General features: G+C 36.7%; 1 protein-coding gene across 1 annotated transcript in view; it reads left to right on the top strand.

The window, feature by feature from the left end:
• The window catches only part of XIRP2 (xin actin binding repeat containing 2), a 382,450-nt gene that overhangs the window by 233,769 nt on the left and 123,235 nt on the right, over positions 1-25,446 (top strand). The window contains 1 exon segment of the mRNA XM_027865703.1: positions 7,989-8,142. Within this exon segment, the coding sequence (XP_027721504.1) occupies positions 7,989-8,142 (154 nt within the window).

The following is a 25,446-nucleotide window of genomic DNA, read 5'->3' as shown; positions in this document are numbered from 1 at the left end:
AGATTTTTTTATACTCAATTGAATGTGCATGTAATTCCCTCTTTCAGCCAATTCTGATAAGACTAAGGTTCAAGCAATACCTGCTACTCCCTCCATTTTCTCCTCTACTGTGAAATCTCTTTCATGCCTCTTTATGAGAGCTAATTTACCCCATTCTACTTCTCCCTTCCCCCTTCTTCCAACACACTTTCTTTCTGACCTCTTAATTTTATTTTTTTTAGATATCATCCCATCATAGTCAACTCATACCCATGCTCTCTATCTATGTATACTCCTAGTTGTCCTCAAATTGATAAAGTTCTTAGGAGTTACAAGTATCATCTTTTCATGTAGGAATGTAAACAGTTTAACCTTATTGAATCCTTCTGATTTCTCCTTCCTGTTTACCTTTTTATGTTTCTCTTGAGTCTTGTATTTGAAAATCAAATTTTCTACTGGGCTCTGGTTTTTTTCATCAGGAATGCTTGAAACTCCTCTATTTAATTAAACATCTATTTTTTTCCCTGAAGTGTTATACTCATTTTTGCTGGGTAGGTGATTCTTGGTTGTAGTCTTACCTCCTTTGTCCTCCAGAATATATCATATTCCAAGCCCTCTGATCCTTTAATGTAAAAGCTGTTAACTTTTGTGTGATCTTGACTATGGCTCTATGATATTTGAATTATTTCTGGTTGCTTTCAATATTTTCTCCTTGACCTGGGACCTCTGAAATTTGGATATAATATTCCTGGGAGTTTTTATTTCAGTATCTCTTTCAGGTGGTGACAACTGTATAATTTCTATTTTACCCTCTAGTTCTAGAATATTAGGGACATTTTCCTTGATAATTTCTTGAAAGATGGTGCCTAGGCTCTTTTTTGGATCATTGCTTTCAAGTAGTACAACAATTCTTAAATTATCTCTCTTGATTTATTTTCTAGATCAGTTCTTTTTCCAATTAGATATTTCACATATTCTTCTATTATTTTTTTCATTCTTATAATTTGATTTTATTGCTTCTGGATGTCTTGTAAGGTCATTAGCTTCCACTTGCCTAATTCTAATTTTTAAGGAATTATTTTCTTCAGTGAACTTCTGTACCTTCTTTTCCATTTGACCAATTCTGCTTTTTAAGAAGTTCTTTTCTATAGTGGATTTTTGTGCTTCTTTTTTACCATTGGGCCTATTTTTATTTCTCCTTTACCAAGCTGTTGACTCTTTTTTCATGATTTTCTTGCATTATTCTCATTTCTTTTTCTAATTTTTCCCTCTACTTCTCTTATTTGATTTTTAAAATCCTTTTTGAGCTTTTCCAATATTTCTTTTTGAGACTGACACCAATTCACCTACATCATAGGGGTATTGTGAGGATCAAAATAATATATGTACAGCACTTTGCAAACCTTAAAGCATTATATAAATGCTGGCTATTATTAATATTTGATTGTGTAGGCAATAGGAAGCCACATGATTTTGAGTGCATAGTGCTGGGATGGAATAATATGGTAGTACCTGCATTTTAGAAAAATCACTTTGGCAGATAAGGAGGATGGACTGGAGTGGGGAAAAACTTGAGGCAAAGAAACCAACCAGAAATCTATTTCAGTTGTCCTAGTATGAGGCAGTGAGGTCCTGTACTGGAGGAGGATGGTGGTAGCTGAATCAGTGGAGATAAATGAACAATAATAATAGCTAATATTTATATAGTGCTTACTAGTTGATAGGCATTGTGCTAAGCACTTTACAATTATTATTTCATTTTATCTTCACAGCAACTGGGGAAGGTAGGTGCTATTATTATCTCCATTTCACAAATGAGGAAATTGAGGCAAACAGAGGCTAAGTGATTTTCCCAGGGCCATATAATTAGTAAGTATCTGAAACTGAATTTGAACTCCGGTCTTCCTGATTTTAGGCCTGGCACTCTATCCACTACCCTATCTACACAACAGGTGGGGTGAGTGCAAATGAGGAGTCAAAAATGACAACAAGGTTGTAAGCTTGTATGACTTGCAGATGAGTGGTGCCCTATGACAATGATAGGGAAAGTTGAGAAGAGGGTAGAGTTTAGAGAAAAAGATATTTAGCTCTGTTTTAGACGTATGGGTGTGGATGTCCAAAAGGTATTGTAACATGGCTGTACTTCAGAATAGACTATGGATAGATAAGTAGTTATGGTACCAATCTGCATGGTGATAATAGTAGAATATACGAGAGGGAGTTGATGAGATCTCCAAGAAAGATAATATAGAAAAAGAGCAGAGATCCCCAAATAAACTCTTAGGGGAAACTTGTGGTTAGTGGATCTCACCTGGATAAAGATCAAGTAAAGGCAGCTGATGAAAAGAAATCAGAAAGGTAGAAGAACCAGGAGAAAGCAAGTTTGCAAAAACCTAGAAAGGAGAATACATAGGAGGTGGTGAAGGTGATTGACTGCCAGATGCTGCTCATAGGTAAAGAGGAATTCATTGATCTTTTTTTTTATATTACTATCAGTTACCAATGACTTTCCCTTCCTCTGTAACAAATAAGTATAATAAATCAAAACAAATCAATTCCATTGACTATGGAAAGGTGCATCTCCTTTGACACCTTTAGTCCATCATTTTTCTACTGAGTGGCAGGAAACATGCTTCATCATCAGATTTCAAGGTTATAAATTATTCTCAAAAAGATTTTGTAGAGATAAGAAAGTAGGCAGATGGGTCATTAGTTGCTGATAGCTTATCAGGCACTGTATTTCATTAATAATGCCATTTGTGATTTTTATGCCATCCTTTTGATATCTTCTTTGAGATATATTGAAAATTTATCCATCAGTTCCTTCAAAATTGTGTCAGCTCTAGAAATTAGAAAATAACACAAATGGTGCTAACAATGTAAATAACAAAAATAAGACTGAACATCATGTAATTGTAATGATCAAGCTTAGATCTAAGGAAGAAATGAGCAAACAGGTTTCCTTTCTTTCTTTTCAGAGGTGAGAAACCATGGGTATAAGACACTGTCAGAACTGGTCAGTGGAATGGCTAGTTTTTGTGAACTGCTTTTTTTCTACTCTATTTTATTCTTTATTACAAAGGATAGCTCACCCATTATAGGAGAAGGGGCATATTCAGAAATGAGGATGTTATAAAAATAAGAGATATTAATAACATTTTTAAATTGAAAAAAAGGAGAAAAAATGGATTTCCTTTTTTTTTCTGTGCTCAATTAGGCCCAATCACTTTTTGTTTTTCCTCTATACTATTTCACTTAGTGAAATTAGCTCCATCATCTATGCTTATGATTCTCAAATCCAGCTCTAACATCTCATTGACCTTTCATCTCCAACTCCTATTGGATGTTTTGAACCAGATGCCTTAAACTCAACATCTCTAAAACTAAACTCGTTATCTTTTCTCTCAAAATTTCCCCTCTTCTTAACTTTGCTGTAACTACTGGATATGCTACCATTCTCTCAATCACCCATGCTCACAAGCTAAAGATCACCCCAAATTCCTTACTTTCTCATCCTGCATCTCACATCCAATCTGTTGACAAGGTCTGTTGATTTTATCTTCATAATATCTCTCATTTATGCCTCTTTTTCTTTTGAACTGCCGCTACTTTGGTATGGGCCCTCATGTTCAGTCACTTTTTAGTAATTTTCAACTCTTCATGATCCCAGTGGGATTTTCTTGGCAAAGATACTGGAGTGGTTTGCCTTTTCCTTCTCCAGCTCATTTTACAGATGAAGAAACTGAGGCAAAAGTGATAAGGCCTAAAGTCACACAGAGCTAGTAAGTGTTTGAGGTCAAATTTGAGCTCAAGTCTTCCTGACTCCAAATCTGACACTCTATCCACTTTATCACCTACCTGCCATTTATTTATACATAGCTACTTGTATATTTTCTCTCCTATTAGACTGAGATATCTTTGAAAGCAGGGACTATCTTTTACTTTTCTTTGTATCCCAAGCACAGTTTCTGGAATATAGTAGGTGCTTAAGAAATGTATATTGACTGACTGACTACTTCCTCATACAGCACATCAGACACTGAAGTATAGAGTCCAAATATGGTGGTTGTGCAATTTTCAAAGATGAAACTAGATCAAATTATAAATACTGTAAAATTTGTTCCATTGCACATCTATCACTTTCCCTCTCTTGATTTTAGCATATGAATAATCTTGTACATACTGGTAGAGTTGTCTTTCCTATGCAATTGCAGGCTTATATCCCTCTAAGGTTTTTCATTGTTCTACTAAGTGATGTTGCTTTTCATAATTTTCAATCCTCTTCCATGATGCTTTGTAAAAGAGTTTGTACCACATGTTGTCCTTGACTTCTACTTGATAAGGGATTTGAGCATGTTTTAGGTCCCTTCAATGTAATGACAGTTTTTACAGTAATTAGACTTTTTTAAGAAGAGGTATCTGTCTTTGCTTTTTTTTTTTGCATTTCTTATTTTTCAGATCTCACGTTGTGTTTAAATAGGTTGAGTTGGAGCTGTTCAGTTGTATATGGTGCCTTCTTAGATTTATCTTTTTTTTTTAAATTCAGTATTCATTTGGGCCCTTTCACTAACTTATTGGTAGTCTGGCTATTTTGGACATGATAGATAATTTGGAAATGACTCACACTTTAGTGAGTAACTAATCTTTTTGTTTTGTCTAAGATAGAGTCAATTTTTTTTTATGTGTCTACCCTGGAGGAACATAAAATATTAGATAAAACATTTATTAAGTGTTTACTACAGTAAGTGCTTAGAATACAAATACAAATAAAAATCAAGTGAAACAAGCCAAAAGACAGACCCTGCCCTTGAGTGGCTTACATTCTTATAGGGGAATATAACACAAGAAAGGGTGCTGAAAAGTGTGAAAAGTAAGGCTAGAAATAGGGAAAGATGATGTAATTGTAGACCCCTGGCCTTTATAATACTGATGAGAATTTAAGGATATATTAAAGAACATTGCAGTGTTGTGGGGTGGGAAGTAGGACTAACAGGTATTTGGTCTATTGTCTTGATATTGGCATAAAATTAAAAAGTTATTCCCTGAGTCTGGTACCATTTGATTCTATTCCTGAAGAAAACCTTCATTATATATGAATGTGAGGTTTCAGGCAGACTACCATAAGATCACAGACCAAGAGTTACAAGGGATTTAGAGGTCATCTCTTCTAATCCCTCCTTTAACAGATTAGGAACTGAGGTCTAGGGAGGTTAAGTAACTTTCCTAAGGTTATATGGTAGCAGAACTAAGACTTGAAATCAGGTCTTCTAATTTAAAAGCAATACTCTTTCCACTGTTTGAACTTTTTCTTTTTAATTTCTTAATCTGAAACAGTATTTTCCAACATATTTTTCATACCTTCCTTTGTAGTAAAGTCACAGAATGTCAAGGTATATGTTAATAAGATATTTGGGGAAAATGTACCTTTGCTGGAATGAGTTTTTTTTTTTGTTCTTGTTGTTGTTTTTTTGGTGAGGCAATCGAGGTTAAGTGACTTGCCCAGAGTCACACAGCTAGTTAATGTTATGTGTCTGAGGCTGGATTTGAACTCAGGTCCTCCTGACTCCAGGGCTGGTGCTCTATCCACTGTGCCGCCTAGCTGCCCTCTTTTTTTTTTCTTTTTAAATAGGTTTTTTTTCTAATTATATATGAAGACTATTTTCAACATCCATTAAAAATTGTTTTGAGTTCCAAATTTTTTCCTTCTCTTCCTCACCTCCTTCCTCCCTAAGATGGTAAGCAATTTGCTATATGTTATATATGTACAAGTGTATAAAAACACATTTCCATAGTAGTCATTAGTCATGTTGCAAAAGAAAAAAATACAGAACAAAAGAATAAAACCATAAAAAAATAAAGAAAATGAAAATAGCACACTTTGATCTTCATTCAGACTTTATCAGCTCTTGCTGTGGATGTGGATAGTATTTTCCATCATGAGTCCTTTGGAATTGTCTTGGATCAGTTATATTGCTAAGAAGGGTACAATGTTGCTGTTACTGTGTACAATGTTCTCCTGGTTCTGTTCATGTTACTTTTATCAGTTCATTTAAGTCTTTCCAGGTTTTCCTGAAATCAGCCTGCTCATCATTTCTTACAGCACAATAGTATGGAATGAATTTTTATACATCTGTGCTAGCTTGGCATTTCAAATACAGTAAATAAAAATATTTCTCTAGCCCACTTACATTATTTTTCCTACTCATGTCTTGAATAGAGTGCATGTAATTGTATTTGTCTTGTTTGAATTGGAGTTTGCAGTGGGTGACTGGCATGGAGGCTGATCCTGAGGTGTTATGCTCAATAAACATTGTTTTATAATGGTTATTAAGGGTAACCTTCCTTCATTCTTTAAAATCTACATTGTCCCCCAAGGTTTTACCTTAACTGTCTAGTAATGAATAAAAACTAAATTTAAAAAGCATAAAGAAAAACAATCATGAACTGATTTAGCCTAACCCACCTTGGACCCAACTTCAATTAATGATGACAGTAATAAAAAAGAATTATAAACATTGGAGCCACAATGTTTATTTAAACAAGAGTTGATTAAGTATATGCAAATAGACCACAGTACATTGAAATTGTTTAGCAGCTCCTGTTTTAATTGATGTGCACTTCAGAAAATATGCCAAAGGGTTATTTAGCCAAAGAGCTCTGTTTCTTCCTATGACAGATGAAGATGCAGCAAAGTTATCTACTGTAAAAAGTGCTTTTAGAGCTAGGAGCTGCCTCTCAAACCTGAAGTCACATGCATTAAACCCTCTACTGAAGATTCAATAAATGTGAAAAGTGACTTGTTACATTACTGCCTTGTTTGTTTAGAAGTCAGAAAGTCAACAAGCATTTATTAAGCTTTTGTTATGTGCCAGGAACACTCAGAGGGTGAACATCCAGATCTCATGAGCAAGCAGAAGAGAACCTTCTGTCTATCTTCCCAAGTTTTGTTTTTTGTTGTTTTTTTTTTCAAAATTAGCTTACATCTTGGCCCATTTCTTTTCTTTCAAGATTTTCTTCAAGACTCATCATGGAGCTCCTACTTTGTGTCGTTAGATAACAATAGTAATTGACATTTATAGAACATTTTAAAGTTTTCAAAACTCTTTGAATGCATGATCTCACTGGAGCTTTACAGCAATCCTATAAGATCACAATCATTTTACAGGCAAGGAAACTGAGGTTCGGATAAGTTAGTTGTGTTCCCATGGCCATACAACTATTAAGCATTAGAGGCAGGTTTTGAACCTGGTCTTTCTGACAGCGAATTCAGCACTCCATCCATTGTACCATTTTGCACCAAAACAGGAATTAACAGACTAACAAATGAGGAATAATGGCCTCCCAATTAGTAAACCTAATTAATATTTGTTTCCTTTTCCCTTGTTTTTTTAGCTTTTACAAAAAATAAAATACTCAAAGGTACAATTATAAATATACATCCCCCAATACATTTTCTGTGGAAAGGAAATGGTGGGGTTTTTCTCCCTTTAATTTTGCTTAATGGCATATAACTGCATTGGTTCTTTATTTCAGATGTTGATAATTCTTTTGAAATATCACAAGGTGAGCATGAAATTTTTTTTAAAAAATCTCATTTCCTTCTGTCTTCAGCACATAATGTTGATACATTAATGTTTTTTTGAATTTCAACCTATTGACTTTTTCTGGACTCAGTAAACTGCATACATTAGCATGCATTGAGTTAGATTATGACCCTTATTTCCACTCTCTCTTTCTTTGTGAGAAGAGGGAATAAAGCCACATGAAAGAAAAACTAAATCAGAAATCGAACTGGTGCCTGAAGTGTAAACTGAACAGTATACATGCATTTGTACTTCTCAGCAAAGTTATAGAAATTTACCCTGAAGCTTATAGGAAAATATCCCTTGTAATAGAAGCCTCCCTTCCTCCCTCCCTCTCTCTTTCTCTTGCCTTTCCAAACCTCTGAAAACCACATCTGTTTCCTACTGATAGCTTTTAACACACATCCCCTTAATGTCTTCTAACAGGAAGTGGAAACCGAGCGAAGTTTGTGTTCCCCAGCACTGAAGAGTCAGCCTAGTAGCCGTCCCATCAGTCCTGTGAAAGATCCAGACAAGAAAGGTGGGAAAACATCTTTTGACAAGATGTCATCTGAAAGTGGTCACAGCAACAACTTTGAAGGTTAGCATAACACTTTGATCTGATTTCTTGGCATAGCACCTTGTTTGATGCAAGTAAGCTAATAAAGTGTATGGGTAGGTCTGCTTTTGAAAACAGTGAGGGGGAAAAACTGATGAGGCAGCAGATGGCTCACTTTCTAACAAAACACCACAATTCTGGAAAATAAAAATAGGCATTTTTAAGTGTACTTTTTTCTTTAAGTTGGTAAAAAAAAATCAGGACAAGAGTTCTGTTGCAGAAGGCATTCAGCAGAAGATCTCCTATGAATGAGTTAGTTTATTAGCTGCAAGTAAATCAGTGCAATCATTTGTTTGCAAAACTATACTTAGGGAACAATGCATTGGATCATCCTCTGGCTGCTCCTTTTGTGACAAAAGGAAAAACCATATTTGTTTCACTAAATCAGTGGGTAGTAAAAGAATGAAGTATGACTGCCTGTCACTTGCAAAATAAAAAATAAAAAGTAAAAAAAAAAAAGACCTTCCAGCAGCTTGTCTTCAGTCGATTAAACTAATTGTGCTTAATGAATTTGGGATAAAATGTGACAGGACAATGTCATATTTTGGGAGAAAAACATATAAATTTGATTAATGTTTTTCAAATGCCATTAAAATGTTAATAGCTCAGATGTTTGAAATTGCATCATTACCATAATTTTCAACAATGACAGAAGTGCAAAATATAAATAATTTATTGAAAAATGGAGGAAACATTTATCACTTCTGAAGAGCCAATAACAGGATTTTTCATTTTAAGCAAGTATAATTTAGGATTAGTAACATTTGTTAAAAGAAAAATATTAAATGACTTTCAGATAGTCCTTTCAGGCTCGCACATAACAGTCTTTCACATTGAAAGACAAGTTTGGTAATGTGGACTTTTGTGTGTTAATGTCATTCAAAATTTGGGAAAAACATACCCATAAACCATTGCCTGTACTAAATTCAGTGAATGTTCATGTTGTCTTGCACATTATAACTTCATGAAATTCAGGGTTTGGAGCCTTTTGCTTCAATATATGGTAATTGATGCCTTAATAGAAAGAGCACTAAAGAGAGATTTGGTCTCAGCATTGGGGCTTCACCAAGCTGTGTAACCTTGGGAAAGTCACTTTGTGTTTCTAAGACTGGGAGTTGGATTAGATGGCCTCGTATTCAGCTTTCCAGTCCTGACAGTCTATGTTTCTGTGAAAAGAGTAACATATTGGAGACTAGCAGAATTCAAAAGGGACAGCTGTAAGGACTTTAGGGGTTGAGATGAGATAAACGGAAAAAGTTGGGGTAAGAAAATAAATCTAAGCACAGACTGGAGTTGAACAAGTTCATGCACATTGTTTGTTATTCAGTTGTTTTTCAATCCTGTCTAACTCTTTGTGATCCCATTTGGGCTTTTCTTGACAAAGATACTGGAGTGGTTTGCCACTTACTTCTCCAGCTCATTTTACAGTTGAGGAAACTTGAGGCAAACAAGGTTAAGTGACTTACCTAGGATCACATGGCTAGTAAATGTCTGAGGCCAGATTTGAACTCAGGAAAGTGACTCTGGTCCCCATGCTCTATTTACTGCACCACCTAGTTGCTCACTAAATGCACCTTGCTTCCCACTAAAGACAACGTCCAATGCCCAGGTTAGCCAGTTGCTATCATTTGCAGACTTTTGTCAGGAGATTCTAGAAGTGTGATCATTATTGTTGTAGTCTGTGATCTTTGCCCAGAAGTAATCACGTGTTGCAGTTGTAGATGGTATTCAAAATGTTAAGTCAAATTTAGGGTCAAAATTATCGAGTAGGAAAAAGTACACTAAGCCTTCTGGTTTGCTCTTGAACATTCCTCCAATTAGGACAAGATCAGCAATTCCTTTCAGTTACTTAAGAGCTTTCCATTACTGGGAAGGGGCAGCTCTTAGTCTTGTGGGAGATGCCTATAGCATTCAGGCCTCCATGGCTTTACAGGGGTCACCATTATTGTCCATTAATGGCTACCTTTGATAAATTCAATAGAATGTGTTTTTAAAAGTAGCTCCTATTAATGCCTTTTGTTTCTGGAAATGCTTCCAGCCCTCCCTTAGTCCAGAATTGAATCTTCGTGTGTAATGAAAACAATTAAGCAAAAACTGATACAGTAACCAGGTCTGATAAATGCCAGCAACGTTCTGCCCTAGCAGTCACCCTGACTTCTCTGCTGAGGGAAGGGAAGGAGGATTCTAGAGTGTCCCCCCGACCCCCAGCTTGTTGTTTTCACAGGAATATAAGATACAAGGACTACTTATAGGACCAGTGCTCTGTCCCCAAATGCTAAGAAAAGAAGAGGGCCCCTTTTTTTATAACAGAATTCTTGACAAAGCTCATACAATAAGAGTTAATGCTATACTCTGAAAACTTATTCAAAGACAAAAAAGTATATAGGTCTGGCAGAAGTCTCCAAGTCAGTGTGGGCTATCCAAGTAAAGATTGACTATGGCAGTTGATCACATGTATACTAGTCAACCATCAGGAGACCATGGAGGAAGGAGGATTTGGAATCTGAGAACCTAGCCTGAGGTCTTCTGACTCTGTTATTGCTTAAGAGGTCTTGGGCAAAATTAGGTCATGTTCCTTCGCTATAAAGTAAGGGGGTTAAACTACAAGACTTTGAATGTCCTTTTCAGCTCTAAATCTTTAATTCTATGGCTTTAAAGAACCAAAGACTCATTCTGTACATCAGTCCAAAAGGCTAAAATTGTCTGTCTATATGTAACCAAGGAGACCTAAAAATAGTTAGATCAACAATCAGTGTGACCATGGACAAGCTGCTTTGGGTCTTAAGCCCTAAATGAGTTTTCTCATTCATTGAAGTAGATGATAACTGTAATTCCTTCCAGCTCAAAAACTCTTTTATGTATCTAAGATCAAAATGAAGTTAGCTAATACTCTAAAATTACCTCAACCTGGTAAAATGAATCTAATCAGAAAAATCAGTTTAGCAACTGATCAACTCTCACTGGCCAGATCTGGCAACATACCTGAGAACTAATTCCATTCCCTATAGTTCCAAAGGCTCATCCTGTTTACCTCCAGTCCTGCAAATAGTGCCCCTAATTTTAGCTTTCCCCTGAGGTGGCTGCTCAGTTTTGTCCTCTTCCCATCTTCCTTAACTAGGAAATCATTTATTCTGGAATGGGAAAAACCAGATAATGATTATTTAGTTCCTATATTTACAGTGTGCTTCTTGTACATTTGTTAGAACCTGGGAAGTTTTAGTGGACTGGAAAGTAGGTGATGAAATAAACACCTGGATAAACCTGGAATACAGTAAAGAAGATGTGGTCTAAGAAACATTGAAGGAAAATTAAAAACCAGATACAAGACTGTGACAATTCATCGCAATTGCTGTAATTCACAAGCCTGATTTGGCCGACTTCCTTTAGTGATTTCCAAAATGAATAGATTAGAAAATGAACAACAGAGGGGTGTAGGTGGTAAAGGCTGATCGAGTTGCCACCACAATAGGCTTTTTTTTTTTCCTTTTTGATCAAATCTTGTGGATCTAACAATGCTTCAAAAAGCAAACACAGGTGAGTTGGACCGTGTTGATCAAGTGCATATGTATGTACATATATACATATATGTTCTCACATGTTTTTATATATACATACAAACACAAAAAGTTCAAAACCCTTTTACCACAGCATTCTACATCTTCTCAACTTTTGCCCTTGGAGTCATAATTTTAAAATTTAATTTTCTAAGTCACGAACATATAAAAAGCTAACAGACAAAAACCATACATTAAAGATTCCTATTTCCAAGGCTTTTTATAGCAAGCTTTAGAAATTACCTGCCACATTTCTCTTTCTTATTCAGCTTCATTAAAGCTAAATTCATTCTTTATTCTTAAAATGGTCGTTCATTCTTCCTGACAGTTTTAACAAAACAGGCTGTTACTTTTAAAACTTCTGTATCCTAGTGGAGGTATCATATATTCTTATGTTATTACCAAAGTATTGAAAATATGAATTTTTTAGGTCTCTCACTCTCATCCTCTTTCACTCTCTCTCATCCTTTCTCATTCTCTCTCAAACTCTCCCTCATCTTCTCTCTTATTCTCACTCTCATCTTCTTTCACTCTTATCACCTTTCACTCATATCCTTTCTTATTCACTCTCTCATCCTCTCACTCTCATCCTCTCTCACTCACTATCTGTCCTGTCTCTTGTCACTTTCTCACCTTCTTCATACTTCTACATATTACTTTTTTGTTTAATCTCCGATTTTTAAGAGATAGTCATTTCTCAGAGCATCTGTACTTCCTACAGGAAGTGACAAGATGCCCAAGCCCCCTCCTTGAAAGCCCTTTCATTCTGAACACTTACCATAAGATTGAGGACATGGATGAGTGGAGAACAGGATATCTTCATCTCAGCAGAAATCTAAACAGTATTAATTCCCACACTAAGGAGGAAGTCTTCAAAAACTAGTGAGAGCTTCTTCTAGTGATAAATTTGCCAAGTTTTTCCTTCTTGTTCCCTTTTCAAACTGTTGAAAGACAATGATTTTATTAAAGGAAAAGCAAAGTCTAGGGTTAAATCTGTGTTTCTTTTCCATGGCATATTTCCTCAGGCTTAGTCATCATGGGAATACTAAGAGTCTCAGGACAGGAAGCAGAACATCTGATAAATACCAAAAGTCTCCAGATTAAAATGAAGTGAAACACTAGTATATTTTAACACTAAATATCCTCTAAGCAAAAAAAGTTCCTTCTGAAACCCACAACATAACTGATATTTAGTCACAGACCAGCACCAGCAGAGGGTATTGGTATCATTTGTCTTTCTCCAAATGATTTGTTTCACAGGACAGACTTTTAGATGTGGTGTCTGGAGACAATGATTCAAGGGAACCTATATCTCCTGCTCACAGTAATGTCTCTTTACCTGGCACGTTACTTATTTCTTGTGCCTAACAATATCCTTTTATAAATGGGCAATATTATTTCTCTGTCCTCACAGTAAGTTGTTAATTTCAGTAATGATATGGGATCAAAAGCCTTGATGGATAAGATTTAAAATAGAAGCTTTTTCTTCAAAGGATTTCCACTATTGTTCTTACAGCATGGATTCCATGGAAATGTGACAACAGAATTCATAGTGATTCTCTACTCTGATTTCAAGGAGCGTCAGGTCTTAAACATCTGGGATAGCCAATCCTCATTGGAATCTTCTACATACTTGTTGAGGCTCTTGGCTGTGATACTTTGGAATCCCCTGAATTATTTTGGGGTCATATTGATCTCAGCTTGGGATAAGGGGCTATGTAGAATATCCACATTGCACCAAGGTCAGCTGAGTGTCTTATACTTTCCACTTCAACTAGTGTAGCTAAGGACCCTAAGCCACTGAAGAGCCACAGTTATTGAGGAGAGGTCAAAGGTGCTATCCCTTGTCTCTCAAAGCCATGTGTACAATCCTTCTAGAATTATAAATGCTTTATCTTTACTTGAATAGGTTGCTAAGTCATTCAGATAGGTCATTAGGCCTCTCATGTTGTTTAAGGCTACAAAGTCACAGACTTATTACTTTTGGTCATAAACAGTTAAGGTTTAAGGGTAATCTGGGGTCCATAATTTTTTTTTTGCTTTTGTTTTCGGTGAGGCAATTGGGGTTAAGTGACTTGCCCAGGGTCACACAGCTAATAAGTGTCATGTGTCTGAGACTGGATTTGAACTCAGGTCCTTCTGACTCCAAGACCAGAGCTCTATCCACTGCACCACCTAGCAGCCTCCATAAATTTTTTCTAAAAAAATTTTGATAGCTGTATTTCAATATTATTGACTTTCTTTGTAATATTATACATTTTATTTTATGCATTTAAAACTACTGTTCAGAGAAGGGGTTCATAGGCTTCACTAATCAATCAATAAACATTCATTAAGTGCCTACTATGTGCCAAGGACTGTGCTAAGTACTGGGGTTACAAAAAAAATCAAAAGACAGTGCCTACCCTAAAGGAGCTTACACTCCAATGTGGGAGATAATATGAAAACAAATATATACAAAGCAAACTATATACAGGAAAAATAGGAAATCATTAACTAGGAGAAGGTACTGGAATTAAGAAGAGTTGGGGAAGGCTTTCTGTAGAAGAAGGGATGTTGGTTGGGCCTTAAAAGAAGTCAGGGAGTTCAGTAGTTGGAGCAGAATAGGGAGAGTGTTCCAGGCATGGGAGAGAGCCAGAGATAATCTCTGGAGCCAAGAGATGGAGTTTTCCATTCATGAAACAGTCAGGAGGCCAGTGTCAGTGGATTGAAGAGTATGTGTCAGGGAATAAGATATAAAAAGACTGGAAAGAAGAAGGCAAGGTTATGAAGGGTTTTGAATATCAGACAGAACATTGTGTATTTGAGTCTAGAGGCAATCATAGGAAGCCACTGAAATTTATTTAGTAAAGGTGTGACCGTGATTAGACTTATGCTTTAGGAGAATCATGTTAGTGGCTAAATAGAGGTTGGATTGGAGTAGGAAGAGACTTGAGGCAGGCAGACCCACCAGCAGGCTACTTCAAAAATTGCCAGACTGCCAAAAGTGTCCTATAATATTAAAACAAATTTTTAAAGGTTAAGAACCCTTGCTGCAGAGGCATAATCCTTAGTCTGATGATTTGGGGTAGCGAAGTACATAGGGCAGGGCAGGGATTGAATTCAAAGGGTTTCTGCAGTAATACTTTGTAGGGTCTGTGTCTACCTGAAGCTGCCCTCAGAGGTTTACACCAGTAGCTGCTTTCATAGTTTCCTGTGAGTTTCTGTTTCCTTTTACAGAAGACTAGCTTAAGTACAGTGCTGGGCATGGGAGTCAGGAAGACTCATCTTTCTGAGTTCAAATCCAGCCTCAGTCATTTAATAGCTGTGTGACCCTGGGCAAGTCACTTAACCTTGTTTGTCTCAGTTTCCTCATCTGTAAAATGAACTGGAGAAGAACATGGCAAACTACACCAGCATCTTTACCAAGAAAACCCTAAATGGGGTCACAAAGAGTCAGATACTATTGAAACGACTGAAAAAAAAAAAGCTTTTATTTGCCTGTTCAGTTGCTCAAGACCTGACTAGACCATCTAGATAAAAAGGACCATCATTAATTTCAGATCAGAATCCTCCCTATGAGTCTTTAGGCAATGGCATTAGATAGAGAATCCCTCAAAGTATCTCAATACCCCAGGGACCCGAAGGCTTCTTCACTGATGTGAAAGTTGGGCTGGGGCCCTTCATACCAAGATCTTCATGCCAAGTATTATATTCTGAAAGTTGGATATCCTATGACCTTCACATCCTTGTTCTTCTGGCTCTTACCATTTTTATGATCTGATGAAATGTATCAAATGAACCCAACTAGCTGTACAAGGCAGATGCTTTTCATAGATTGAAACTCTGTGTTGTTTCTCTCTAATTCCTTGTCTTTATCCCTGTTTTTCTGTGTGTTTGTGTGTGTGTGTGTGTGTGTTTGTCTGTCTGTCTATCTGTCTCTGTCCCTCTCAGTCTCTGTCTATCTCTCTTTCACACAAACATTTATCTGGAAGTTGAATTCAATATAAATTTTATTCTAGAGATTGCTAAAGAAAGGATAACTAGTTTCGTGTCAAGCAAATAGTTCTCAAGAAGCAATAATGGTACATGAGCAACCTGGACTCAGGGGGAACATGATGGCTGTCTTCAAGTATTTGTATGGCTGTTACAACTGGGAATAATTAGGCTTGTTCTATTTGGCCCACATATTAGAACAAAGAACAATGTGTGGAAATTGCAAAGAAGCCAATTTAGGTTTGATGTCGGGAGAAATGTGCTAACAATGAAAGCTGTCCAAAAGCAGAATGGTGTGACTCAAGAGGTTATGGGTTTTCCCTCTTTGGTGGCCTTCAAGCAGAGGTTGGACAAGCATTTGTTGGGTACATTATAATGAGAATTCCCTTTGTGTTTGGATTTGACTCTATGGCTTCTCAGATCCTTTCCAATTCTCAAATTCTCTGACTAAGACCAAAGTAGACCAAACTAGAGCCAGTTCACACAGGCAAGTCTTCAGTGAATTTGGACCTTTCTGAGCTTCATCTATTAAACGAGATGGACGGGCTAGATGAGCTCTAAAGTCTTTTCTAGAAATAATCTGATGATGCCATGGTCCTATGGGCCTTGTTGCCTATACAAGACAAGGTAGACAGTTGTTTATCAAAATAGGGTCTCACATAGCCCACACAGTGGATTAGACTGCTGTGAACTTGACTCTGTCTTAAGAGGAAATAATTAGACATTGTTCAGAAAATATTTCAGAGTCAAATATAAGGTATCATCCTCTGTGAAAATGTCAAAGATGTGATTCAAGAATGTTGGTTATAAAATGACATTTCTGTGGATGGCTTTAATGTATCTTGAGAAATGGTAGTATATATTCATTTTCAATGAAAATATAGCATTCTAAAGAATCAAAGAAATACTATAGAATAGAGGAACATCTGCATCAACAGAAATATTCCTGAAAATGTGTGTAAACCAAAATTTTGCAAGTGGAATAATATCCAAAATGCATTAGAAGTGCCCATAATTTAAATTTAAATAATTTAAAATTTAAATTAAATTATTTAATTTATTTAAATTTAAATTTAAAATTTAAAATAATTCTTCAGTAAATTTCTATTTTGTAAAGTGAAGAATTTTAAATGTGGGAACAGTTAACCAATAACTCACCTGCTCTATGAGAGACTGAGTTGTTGTATATTGCGTTTTTTTTCTGAAGCATGGGCACCCCTTCACTTTTTCCCCCAATGGAGTCTCCCCTGAGCACTTAGGACCTGATAGTCAGCAAGTCAAGCAAATTCCAAAGTTGAATGATGAGACTTGCAGGAATGGACAGCTGAGAGAAGTTTCCTATTCTGAGAAATATGCTATTAAAGGCCTACTCTTGGTTCTTTTCACATGGCTACCATAAATCAGTACATTGGAATGCTGGGATATTTCTATATATATTGCTAAGAAAAAAAATTGTAAACATAGGTTGAGCTCAGTAGTACTATACTGTCAGGGAGAGATTTAGAGTATGATGACATCAGATGACATGAACTGGAAACAGTGACCACCTTAAATCCCAATGGTTTCCTTGAGACTGAAAACAACTGGATACTATTTTAAAACAGTTATAATTGTATTTCAATTTTGTGCACTCACTGCTAGGGAATCTTTTGCTTAGCTGGAGTTTCAGGGTCAAAATGAATATGCATTTACCTCATGAAATTCTGGGCAAAATAAAGTAATGATCGGATATGGAGGAAATTTTCTGAAGTCCCAAATTTAGGGGGTTCTAGATCAACTGAGAGTTGTTTAATTACCCAGTGTGGTAAATGGTTGTGGAGTATGGGTGTAGGATAGAAAGAAGGTGGTGGCTCTACTATCTGGTATACAAAAAAGACTAATTTGGGTGTCACTGGAATGTTACCTATTATGCTGTTGATTTGCCAATATGGAACACAGGCCCCATTATATATGTTCTGATTGGATTAATAAAGTATTTGCAAGTATAATGAGTTTCACTTGGTCATCATGAACTTCTCTAGTTGATGGACAGTGCTGAAACGTGCATATTCAACTACTTGGAAATCAGTGCAACATACCATAATGTGGATATATATCTATATATAGATATATATAGATATATATCTATATATATATACAGAGAGAGAGAGAGAAAGAGAGAGACAGATTGTTTATTATTGAGTCAGCCCTCAAACGTCTCCATCACCAAAACAAAGAAGATGGGCTCTCAAAAAATATGATTTGAGGTGCGTGTGTGTGTGTGTGTGTGTATGTGTGTGTGTGTCGTGTGAGAAAGAGAGAGAGTTGTCATAAATGGTTTTTGAGTGGTAGTAGGATGGAGCAGACAAATAAAGACCAGAAATGGTAGTCTATGCAGACTGGCAGAGTGGGATGAAAGCCATAGGTCTGAACAGAGGAGAGATCCTGAAGGTATTCAGGGAATAGTCAAAAGTCAGTGTTAAACCAAGAGTTCATTTAGCAGAGGAAATTTCAGATGCACTTAGGATACAAATATAAGCAAATAAAACAAATTTTGCCTTCAAGGACCTTATATCCTACTTGGGGAAAACAACACTTTCAAAGGAACTAAAAAAGGGGGAGGGCAGGAAGGGGTAGGTGTATGTGTGTGTGTGTGTGTGTGTGTGTGTCTTGTGTGTTTTGTGTGTGTCTGTGTGTGTGTGTGTGTGTGTGTGTGTGTGTGTGTGTGATGGTTTGGGGATAGCAAGACAGAGGCCCAAATCTACGCAAAATAAGATGGAAGCACACCTATAAGTCCTCAGGGTGAATATAGAGATAGAGTTCAAATTTCCACTGGGAGGAGATGTGGATGACGGCAAGAGAGCAGGTGGCATAGTTTGGAAATGGGTGAGAAGTGAGAGTTCAGATATTATTATACTTTTTTTTTCTTTTTTAACAAATGAGGAAACAGATGCAAGAAGATTAAATAACTTGCTGGTGTTTTGGGGCTATTAAGTGTCAGAGCTGGGATTATGAATCCAGTTTTCCAGATTCCAGATCATTCAACAGTTCAATGAGAATCTATTGAACACCAACTCCATACTAGTCACTGTGCTAGGTGTTAAGGTACAAAGACAGAAAAATGGACACTACTTTCTCTTGGCTTTCTTTTTATATAATCATATTGCGTCCTCAACTACTAAAGGTTAAAGGGATGGGGGTTGGGGAATGGCGGAGCCAGACAGTACCATTACAAAGCCTTTTCCCTTTTGAGGCTATGCTTAGTACTCAGTCTAACATGACTTCACCTATGTAAAATGTCATGGGGTGGGGCAGACAGTGCAACTTGATCATGGGACTTCCACCATCCAAGGAATAGACAGACCCTGGATCCCCCTAATTTTGGAAATGGAAAAATAGGCCTTACACATCTTACTCCTGTTCAGATGATATAACCTTCAAAAGGACTGACTGTTTAAGCATTTTAGTAACACTTTTTTTTCCCCAAACTGTTTTAGTCTTCTGCTTCTTTTATCTTTAGCCAAGTAGCCATGATTTTATTTTTGCTTTACTAACAACATCTTTTTTTCTTTTTAAATTACACTTGAAGGACATCAAAACTTTTAAACATAAATCTCCAAGACTTTTGAGCCAGTGTTATTTTTTAAAGTAAAACTATGTATCCTACTTGCACATTTTGTTATTGACATTTAACTGAATCTCTTTTTAGACTATCTAGATTGACTATGTTTTATTTTGGATTTCTTAATTTTGGATTTAATCAGCTTTATGAAAACTATCTTTCTGTATTTCACCTGCCAGGCCAGACAAAATTCACTCTTCAAAACTCTGCCTTGTAAATTGCCAAGTTTCTGTATTTAGTTATTTACATCAATATTTGTAACATTCTGACCCCACTTCCAAACCTGGTCATACAAATCACATGTGTCACAATGGAGACACACTAAAATAATTCCCTATGAATAAAGTCAATGTGTCATTCTGAACTCTTAATATGTCCAGTCCAAGCTGGTGAAATAGTATATGAAGACCCAATTAGAATAGTACTTTCAGTCCCAGGCAGAGGTTACTTTAGTCCTACTTGAAGAATTCTGTTGGATTCATACCTACATATGAGGGAAAAAGCCCTACAAACATTTGTGATTACTTAAGGGAGAAGTATTAAAAATAATCCTTGCCTAATGCCTTGAGAAATAAAGATAGTTTCATGTTGCAATTGTTGTTGATAGTTCCCTCCCTGAAATTCTTGATGATTCTCAGTTTTATTATGGGCAATGTTGTCATGCTAACCGTGTTATGCTTAGTAATAGCATTGGTCTTTCATTAACATCAGGGCAGAATTTGAGACCAATCCTCCAAACTGGTTTAATGATGTCATGTCGTAATAGCTATGACTCAGTTCCTAAATTTCTCCTTAGCTTGGGCTGGAGGAACATTGACTTATATAAAGATGAGGGGAGGCTTGAATTCTATTGCATTTAATGGGCTACTGACACTTTAAGATGGCATATAAGGAGATGAACAGAGGGCAAGGATGTCAGAGATATTTCTGTCGAGAGAGTTATTTGGTGGGTGAGATTCCGTCCCTAGTCCCCTGTCTCCACATTTCCATGAATTGATAGCTTTTTTTTAATTCTTCACTTTGATATCATAGATTTAGACCTATTAGGGTTCTTAGAAGTTATTGAGTTCAAGTCCCTCTTTTTACAAATTAGGAAACTGAGGCATAGAAAGGTTAAGGAACTCACCTAGGCTCACACAGCTGTAAGCATCTGCAGAGAATATAAACTTTGGTGTCCTCCCTCCAAGACATGTTTTCTATCTACTATGGCACCAGCTGCTTCAGATTCCTTATCTGTTAATGAGGGGTTTGAACCAGAAGGCTCTCTTCTAGTTCTGATAGCCAAATAATTTCTGGCCCACTTATTGAAATGGTTTTAAATACCTCTTGCTCTCACCAAAAAAGGGATAAAACATAGTTTTAAAGTATATATTTACAGTAATTTTACGGGATCATAGTATCTTAGTGCTGAAATAGATATCAGCCCCAGAGAAGTGAAATATTTTTTTCTCAAGGACATAAAAGTTAGCAGCAAAGCTATATCTAGAACCCAAATCTTCTTACCTTTGACTAGTGTTCCTTTCACTATTCCTATAGGATTTACAAATGAGACAGTGCTAATTATCTTCTACCAGATTACAACCAGAAACTGATGTCTTTATCTGTTCTGAATACTAACTCAATCCCCAGATCTTTACCTGCGCACTTGAATGGGGGGAAATAAAGGTGCCTATAGAATCTTTGTTCTCCAGTTAACTACAAGGCTATATCACCTGATGTCAGATACATGCAAGAACAGTGCAAAGAATCATAGGATAACGGATCTCAGATTTTCAGAGAGAATCAGGAATGCCATTTGACTTTGCATATGTTATGGAAGAACATGTCAATTCAGAAAGGCAGAAGCCCCTGTTTGGAATTATGAATATATATCAGGGACTTTGACAGAAGCTCTTTTAGATTATTTACAAATATTCTTAAGTTACAAAAGATGAGCCTACAGTATGATTTCTAATGCCATGTGTAAATATGGTCATTTGGGGGGCAGCCAAGCTCTTCTCTCTGAAGAAAGGTTGATGTCACATTTTGTTAGACTCCATTGCAGTTTTCAATTTCTTTTCAATTTTGTAGAATTTTGTCACAGTTTTGCAAGTTTTGTAAAGCTTTTAACAGTGAAAGGGGAGTGATTTTTAGGAGGGATTGATATAAAGTTAGATGATTTGAAATAAGTCCTAATTTCTTTATAAGTGAAATGTATGACAGATTTCAAATGCTAAGGAATGAAGCTTGGATTCTGTTACAGGTATATGAAGTGTGTATGCTTTTTTTTTTTTTTTTTTTTGATGGGAGTGGGTGGGAAGTACTGGGAAGTCTCACTGTTTTGTTCATATATTGGTAGGCAATCTGGATTTTGTCCCAAGAGCTGCAGAATTTTGCATAAGTGATTTGCATTTCAAATGGCTCATAATAAACAATAACTGAAACATCTTAAGTGATATTGGGAGCTGCTAATGACTTGAGGAAAAAAACTCTATTAAATGTTAACCAGTGGGTTGGATTACACGTGAAGGCATACTTTGCAATAGGATATGAATCAAAGGTATATAGATTTTGAGGGGGGAAAAGCAGATAAAAAAGGATCTTATTGGAATAGGAGAACTAGCTTTCACACAGGCATGCACTTATACTTTATCAGACAAAGAGATGGTAATGTTTTATCTTATAAGAATGGCAACTTTTTTTTTGTCTTTTCATGAATTAGCATATGAGCTGTAGGTAAGATGAAGGGCTCTGAGCCCAGCCCCTAGTCACTCTAATGCTCATCTTGAAGCCTGAGATGGGAAGATTAAAACGAACAGAATGCTAGTTGGTTAGTGGAACATTTTTTTGCTTCTCCACTTGACATGTACATCTTTTCTTTTTTTTTTTTTAAAGCAGCCTCTAAGCGCTACCATTTTAACTATCTTGCTTATTCTTATTGGCACAAATACTACCTAAGCAGTCATTGCGTTCCGTAAGGTCTTGGGCCATGTGAAGGGGAGAAACCTCTTCTAGTGGTGGTCTCCATTGACTTAATAAATAACAAAGGAGAATGAAGCTCCTTCTGTAATACTTGCTTAGGGGCCTTGAATTCAAGCATATGACCACTTTGTTATGTACCTTATGCATATATTAGATTGTGAAAGCTACAAAGGAAGGGACTAATATCAGAAAATATAAAGCCTGTATGCCTTATGGGTCTTTTTACTTGCAACCTTTTCCTTCCCATTTAGTCAACAAGTATTTATGGAGGGCCTCTTAGACACGAAGGTAGTGTGATATAGTACAAGTCTCCTTAGTGGGAGCTTCACCTCCCTTGAATGAGTATCTGATCAACCTTCGAGAAGGCTGAAAGATCGATCATACCCCACCCTCCCCCTATAACTAATTTGAAGGCATGTGTCCAACACAAACATATTTCCCCACTCCTCTCACATGACTGCGTTAGCTCACAATTTCTCCCTTTTGCCCTGGCATGCTTCACTCAGGGTGGTTATAACCTAGGCTGTATTCTGGAACTCAGACTAGTCGTTGTACAGGTGCTGTTGGTAAAGTTCACCACCACAACCACCCAGCATACCTCTAGCATTCCTATATCCTTCACCCCAGATCTCCTCGCATCTGTAGCAGGCCCTGTGGGCTGGCTCTGTGCTTTAGGGCAGTAAAGCACAGGCAAAAGCCTCCACCTTCCCCTTCCTATTTTTGGATAGGACAGGATGAGGGACATATAAAGATTGACAGGCATAGATGAGTTGTAATCTGCATTGTAGACCTTATCACTTTTCCCTAAAACTCATTCCTGTTTTGAATTTCCTAATCACTAAAGGTACCACTGTCCTTCTAATCACCCAGGTGATAACTCAGTGACATCTCCAGCTCCTCAGTTTCATTCAGCTCTGAACTCCCTGAAACCATAAATTTTCATCTTCATCTTGACCATTTTCTGCCCTGCTGTGGTTGTTATTCCATTCTTCAAACCAGATGTCAAAAGATCATGCCCAGGAAGTGCTAAGACACTCAACTCTGAACTTTCTGGACCATGTATCCTCTTCTTCACATCAGCCATTTTTCATCCTGCTCTCACAAGTATGCCTCCTTCCACCTCTACCCCTTTCTACCTTTTGCTCTAAGAACTGTAATTACATAAGTACTACTATTGACTCTAGAAAAGGCATGCCAATGGACTATCCTATTGTTCCACTCCCTCAGGCAATTAGGTGGCACAGTGGACAGAACACGGGGCTTGGAGTCAGAAAGACCTGAGTTCAAATCCAGAATTACTAGCAGTGTGACCCTGGGCAAGTCAATTAAACTGTCTGCCTCAGTGCCTCAACTGTAAAATCAGGATAATAATATCATCTATGGCATGAGTTGCTGTGAGGATCAAATTTGTAAAAAGCACTTAGCACAGTGCCTGGCACATATAAAGACCTTGATAAATGTTTGTTTTCCCCCTTCCCCAACTTCATTGTCTCTTCCTTTTAGGATGTAACCTCTTTTAGGGCAGGGATGGTCTTGCTTTCGTACTTGCATTAGAGGTTCTCGGCATAGTGCTTGGCCTAGAATAAGAGCTTAATAAATATTCTTTCATTTGTTCACTTACTATCACCCCCCTACTCCTGCCTCCAGGCAATCAGTTGTCAAATCTTACAGTTAATACCTTTACAACATCTCTCCCATATGTTCCCTTCTCTCTACTCACAGAGCTACCACATCACCTCCTGCTTTGAGTATGATAATAGGCTCCTGTTTGGTTTCCCTGTCTTGTCTCCCCTCTTCACACACACACACACACACACACACACACACACACACTCCAGTCCATCCTCCCCACAACTGCCAAAACGATTTTCCTAAAACATAAATCTGACCATGACACTCCCATAGTCCAGTTGTTCCCTTATGACTAGGATCAAATACTATTTTATTGTCCCCCCCCTTTTAATGTCTATTTTTGTATAAATACATAATGTATATAATTATTAGTGTGACAAGATATGTATGTGATTCGTAAGTACATATACATATATTAGAATATGTGCTCATTTTTTTCTTTTGTGCTGATGAGAGTATATGATCAAAAAAATTGGAGAACACTGACATAGTGCTGGTCTTTGAGTCAAGAGACTCAGGTTCAAATTCTGCTTAAGCCACATATTGTGTGAATATGAGGGGAAAAATCTGTTAAACTCTCAGTTTTCTCATTTGTAAAATGGGGGCAATATCTACATCACAGAATTGTTGTTAGACTGAAATGAGGTAATGTATGTTAAATACTATACAAATTCTAGTTGTTGTTGTTATAATTACACAAACAGTAAAAGGCATAGCATAGCCCCTCTTGCTCGGACATGTATACATCTTTTTTTCCCAATTGGATTACATGAAGATAAGAGCTTAATCAAGGTACACTTTATGGAAGAGGCAGATATTCAAGTGGCTCCTGAGTTCTATATTCTTGTATGATCCCCAAAGCAGATGATATTGGAGTGTGTGTGTGTGTGTGTGTGTGTGTGTGTGTAGCTATCTCTTGGCTAGCACAATTTTTTAAATGTAGAAATTCTATTACTATCCAAATTCCAAATCTGAATTTATGGTTTTGGCAAGATAGATATATTCCTGAACTGTTTATGTTTCTGCGGCTGACAAGTTGTTAGAGAGGTAATAGCAGCTCACTTTCCTGTTGTCATATTTGTAAATCAGTTTAAAGTGACTTTTGAAGCAATCTGGTATGCCTGACAATTATTTCTGAGATAGGAGTGCCCATACCATAATACTTTTTAAAAATCTTATTTTGTTTACAGTCTCAGTTTGACAAATAAATCAGCAAGTCTACTTATTCAGATTAACTAGTTATTGTTTGTATTTTTTTGAAATTCTTTTCTAATTTTATACTTTTTTTAAACCAAATAATGAGAACACTGGATTTGGGACCAAAGATTCTGGATTCAATTCCCATATCTGATACTACCTATGTGACCTTGTGTTAGTAACTTCATCTTTATGGATATCACCTTATCTGCTCTTTTACTTTATCTGTAAAATGAGAAAGTTAGACTAGATATCTACTAAGTGCCCTTACAACTCTAAATTTATGACCTGTCTGGCCTGCCAAGATGTGAATGAGAAGGTTGGCTAGGCTAGAACTAAGAATCTGAATAAGCTGATATAGTCTGA

Source organism: Vombatus ursinus, unplaced genomic scaffold, assembly GCF_900497805.2.
Source record: "Vombatus ursinus unplaced genomic scaffold, bare-nosed wombat genome assembly UNPS02014779.1, whole genome shotgun sequence".
In the NCBI taxonomy this organism is placed as follows: Eukaryota; Metazoa; Chordata; class Mammalia; order Diprotodontia; family Vombatidae; genus Vombatus; species Vombatus ursinus.
Note: the sequence above shows the minus strand (reverse complement) of the source record. Positions and strands in the feature narration are given on the sequence as shown.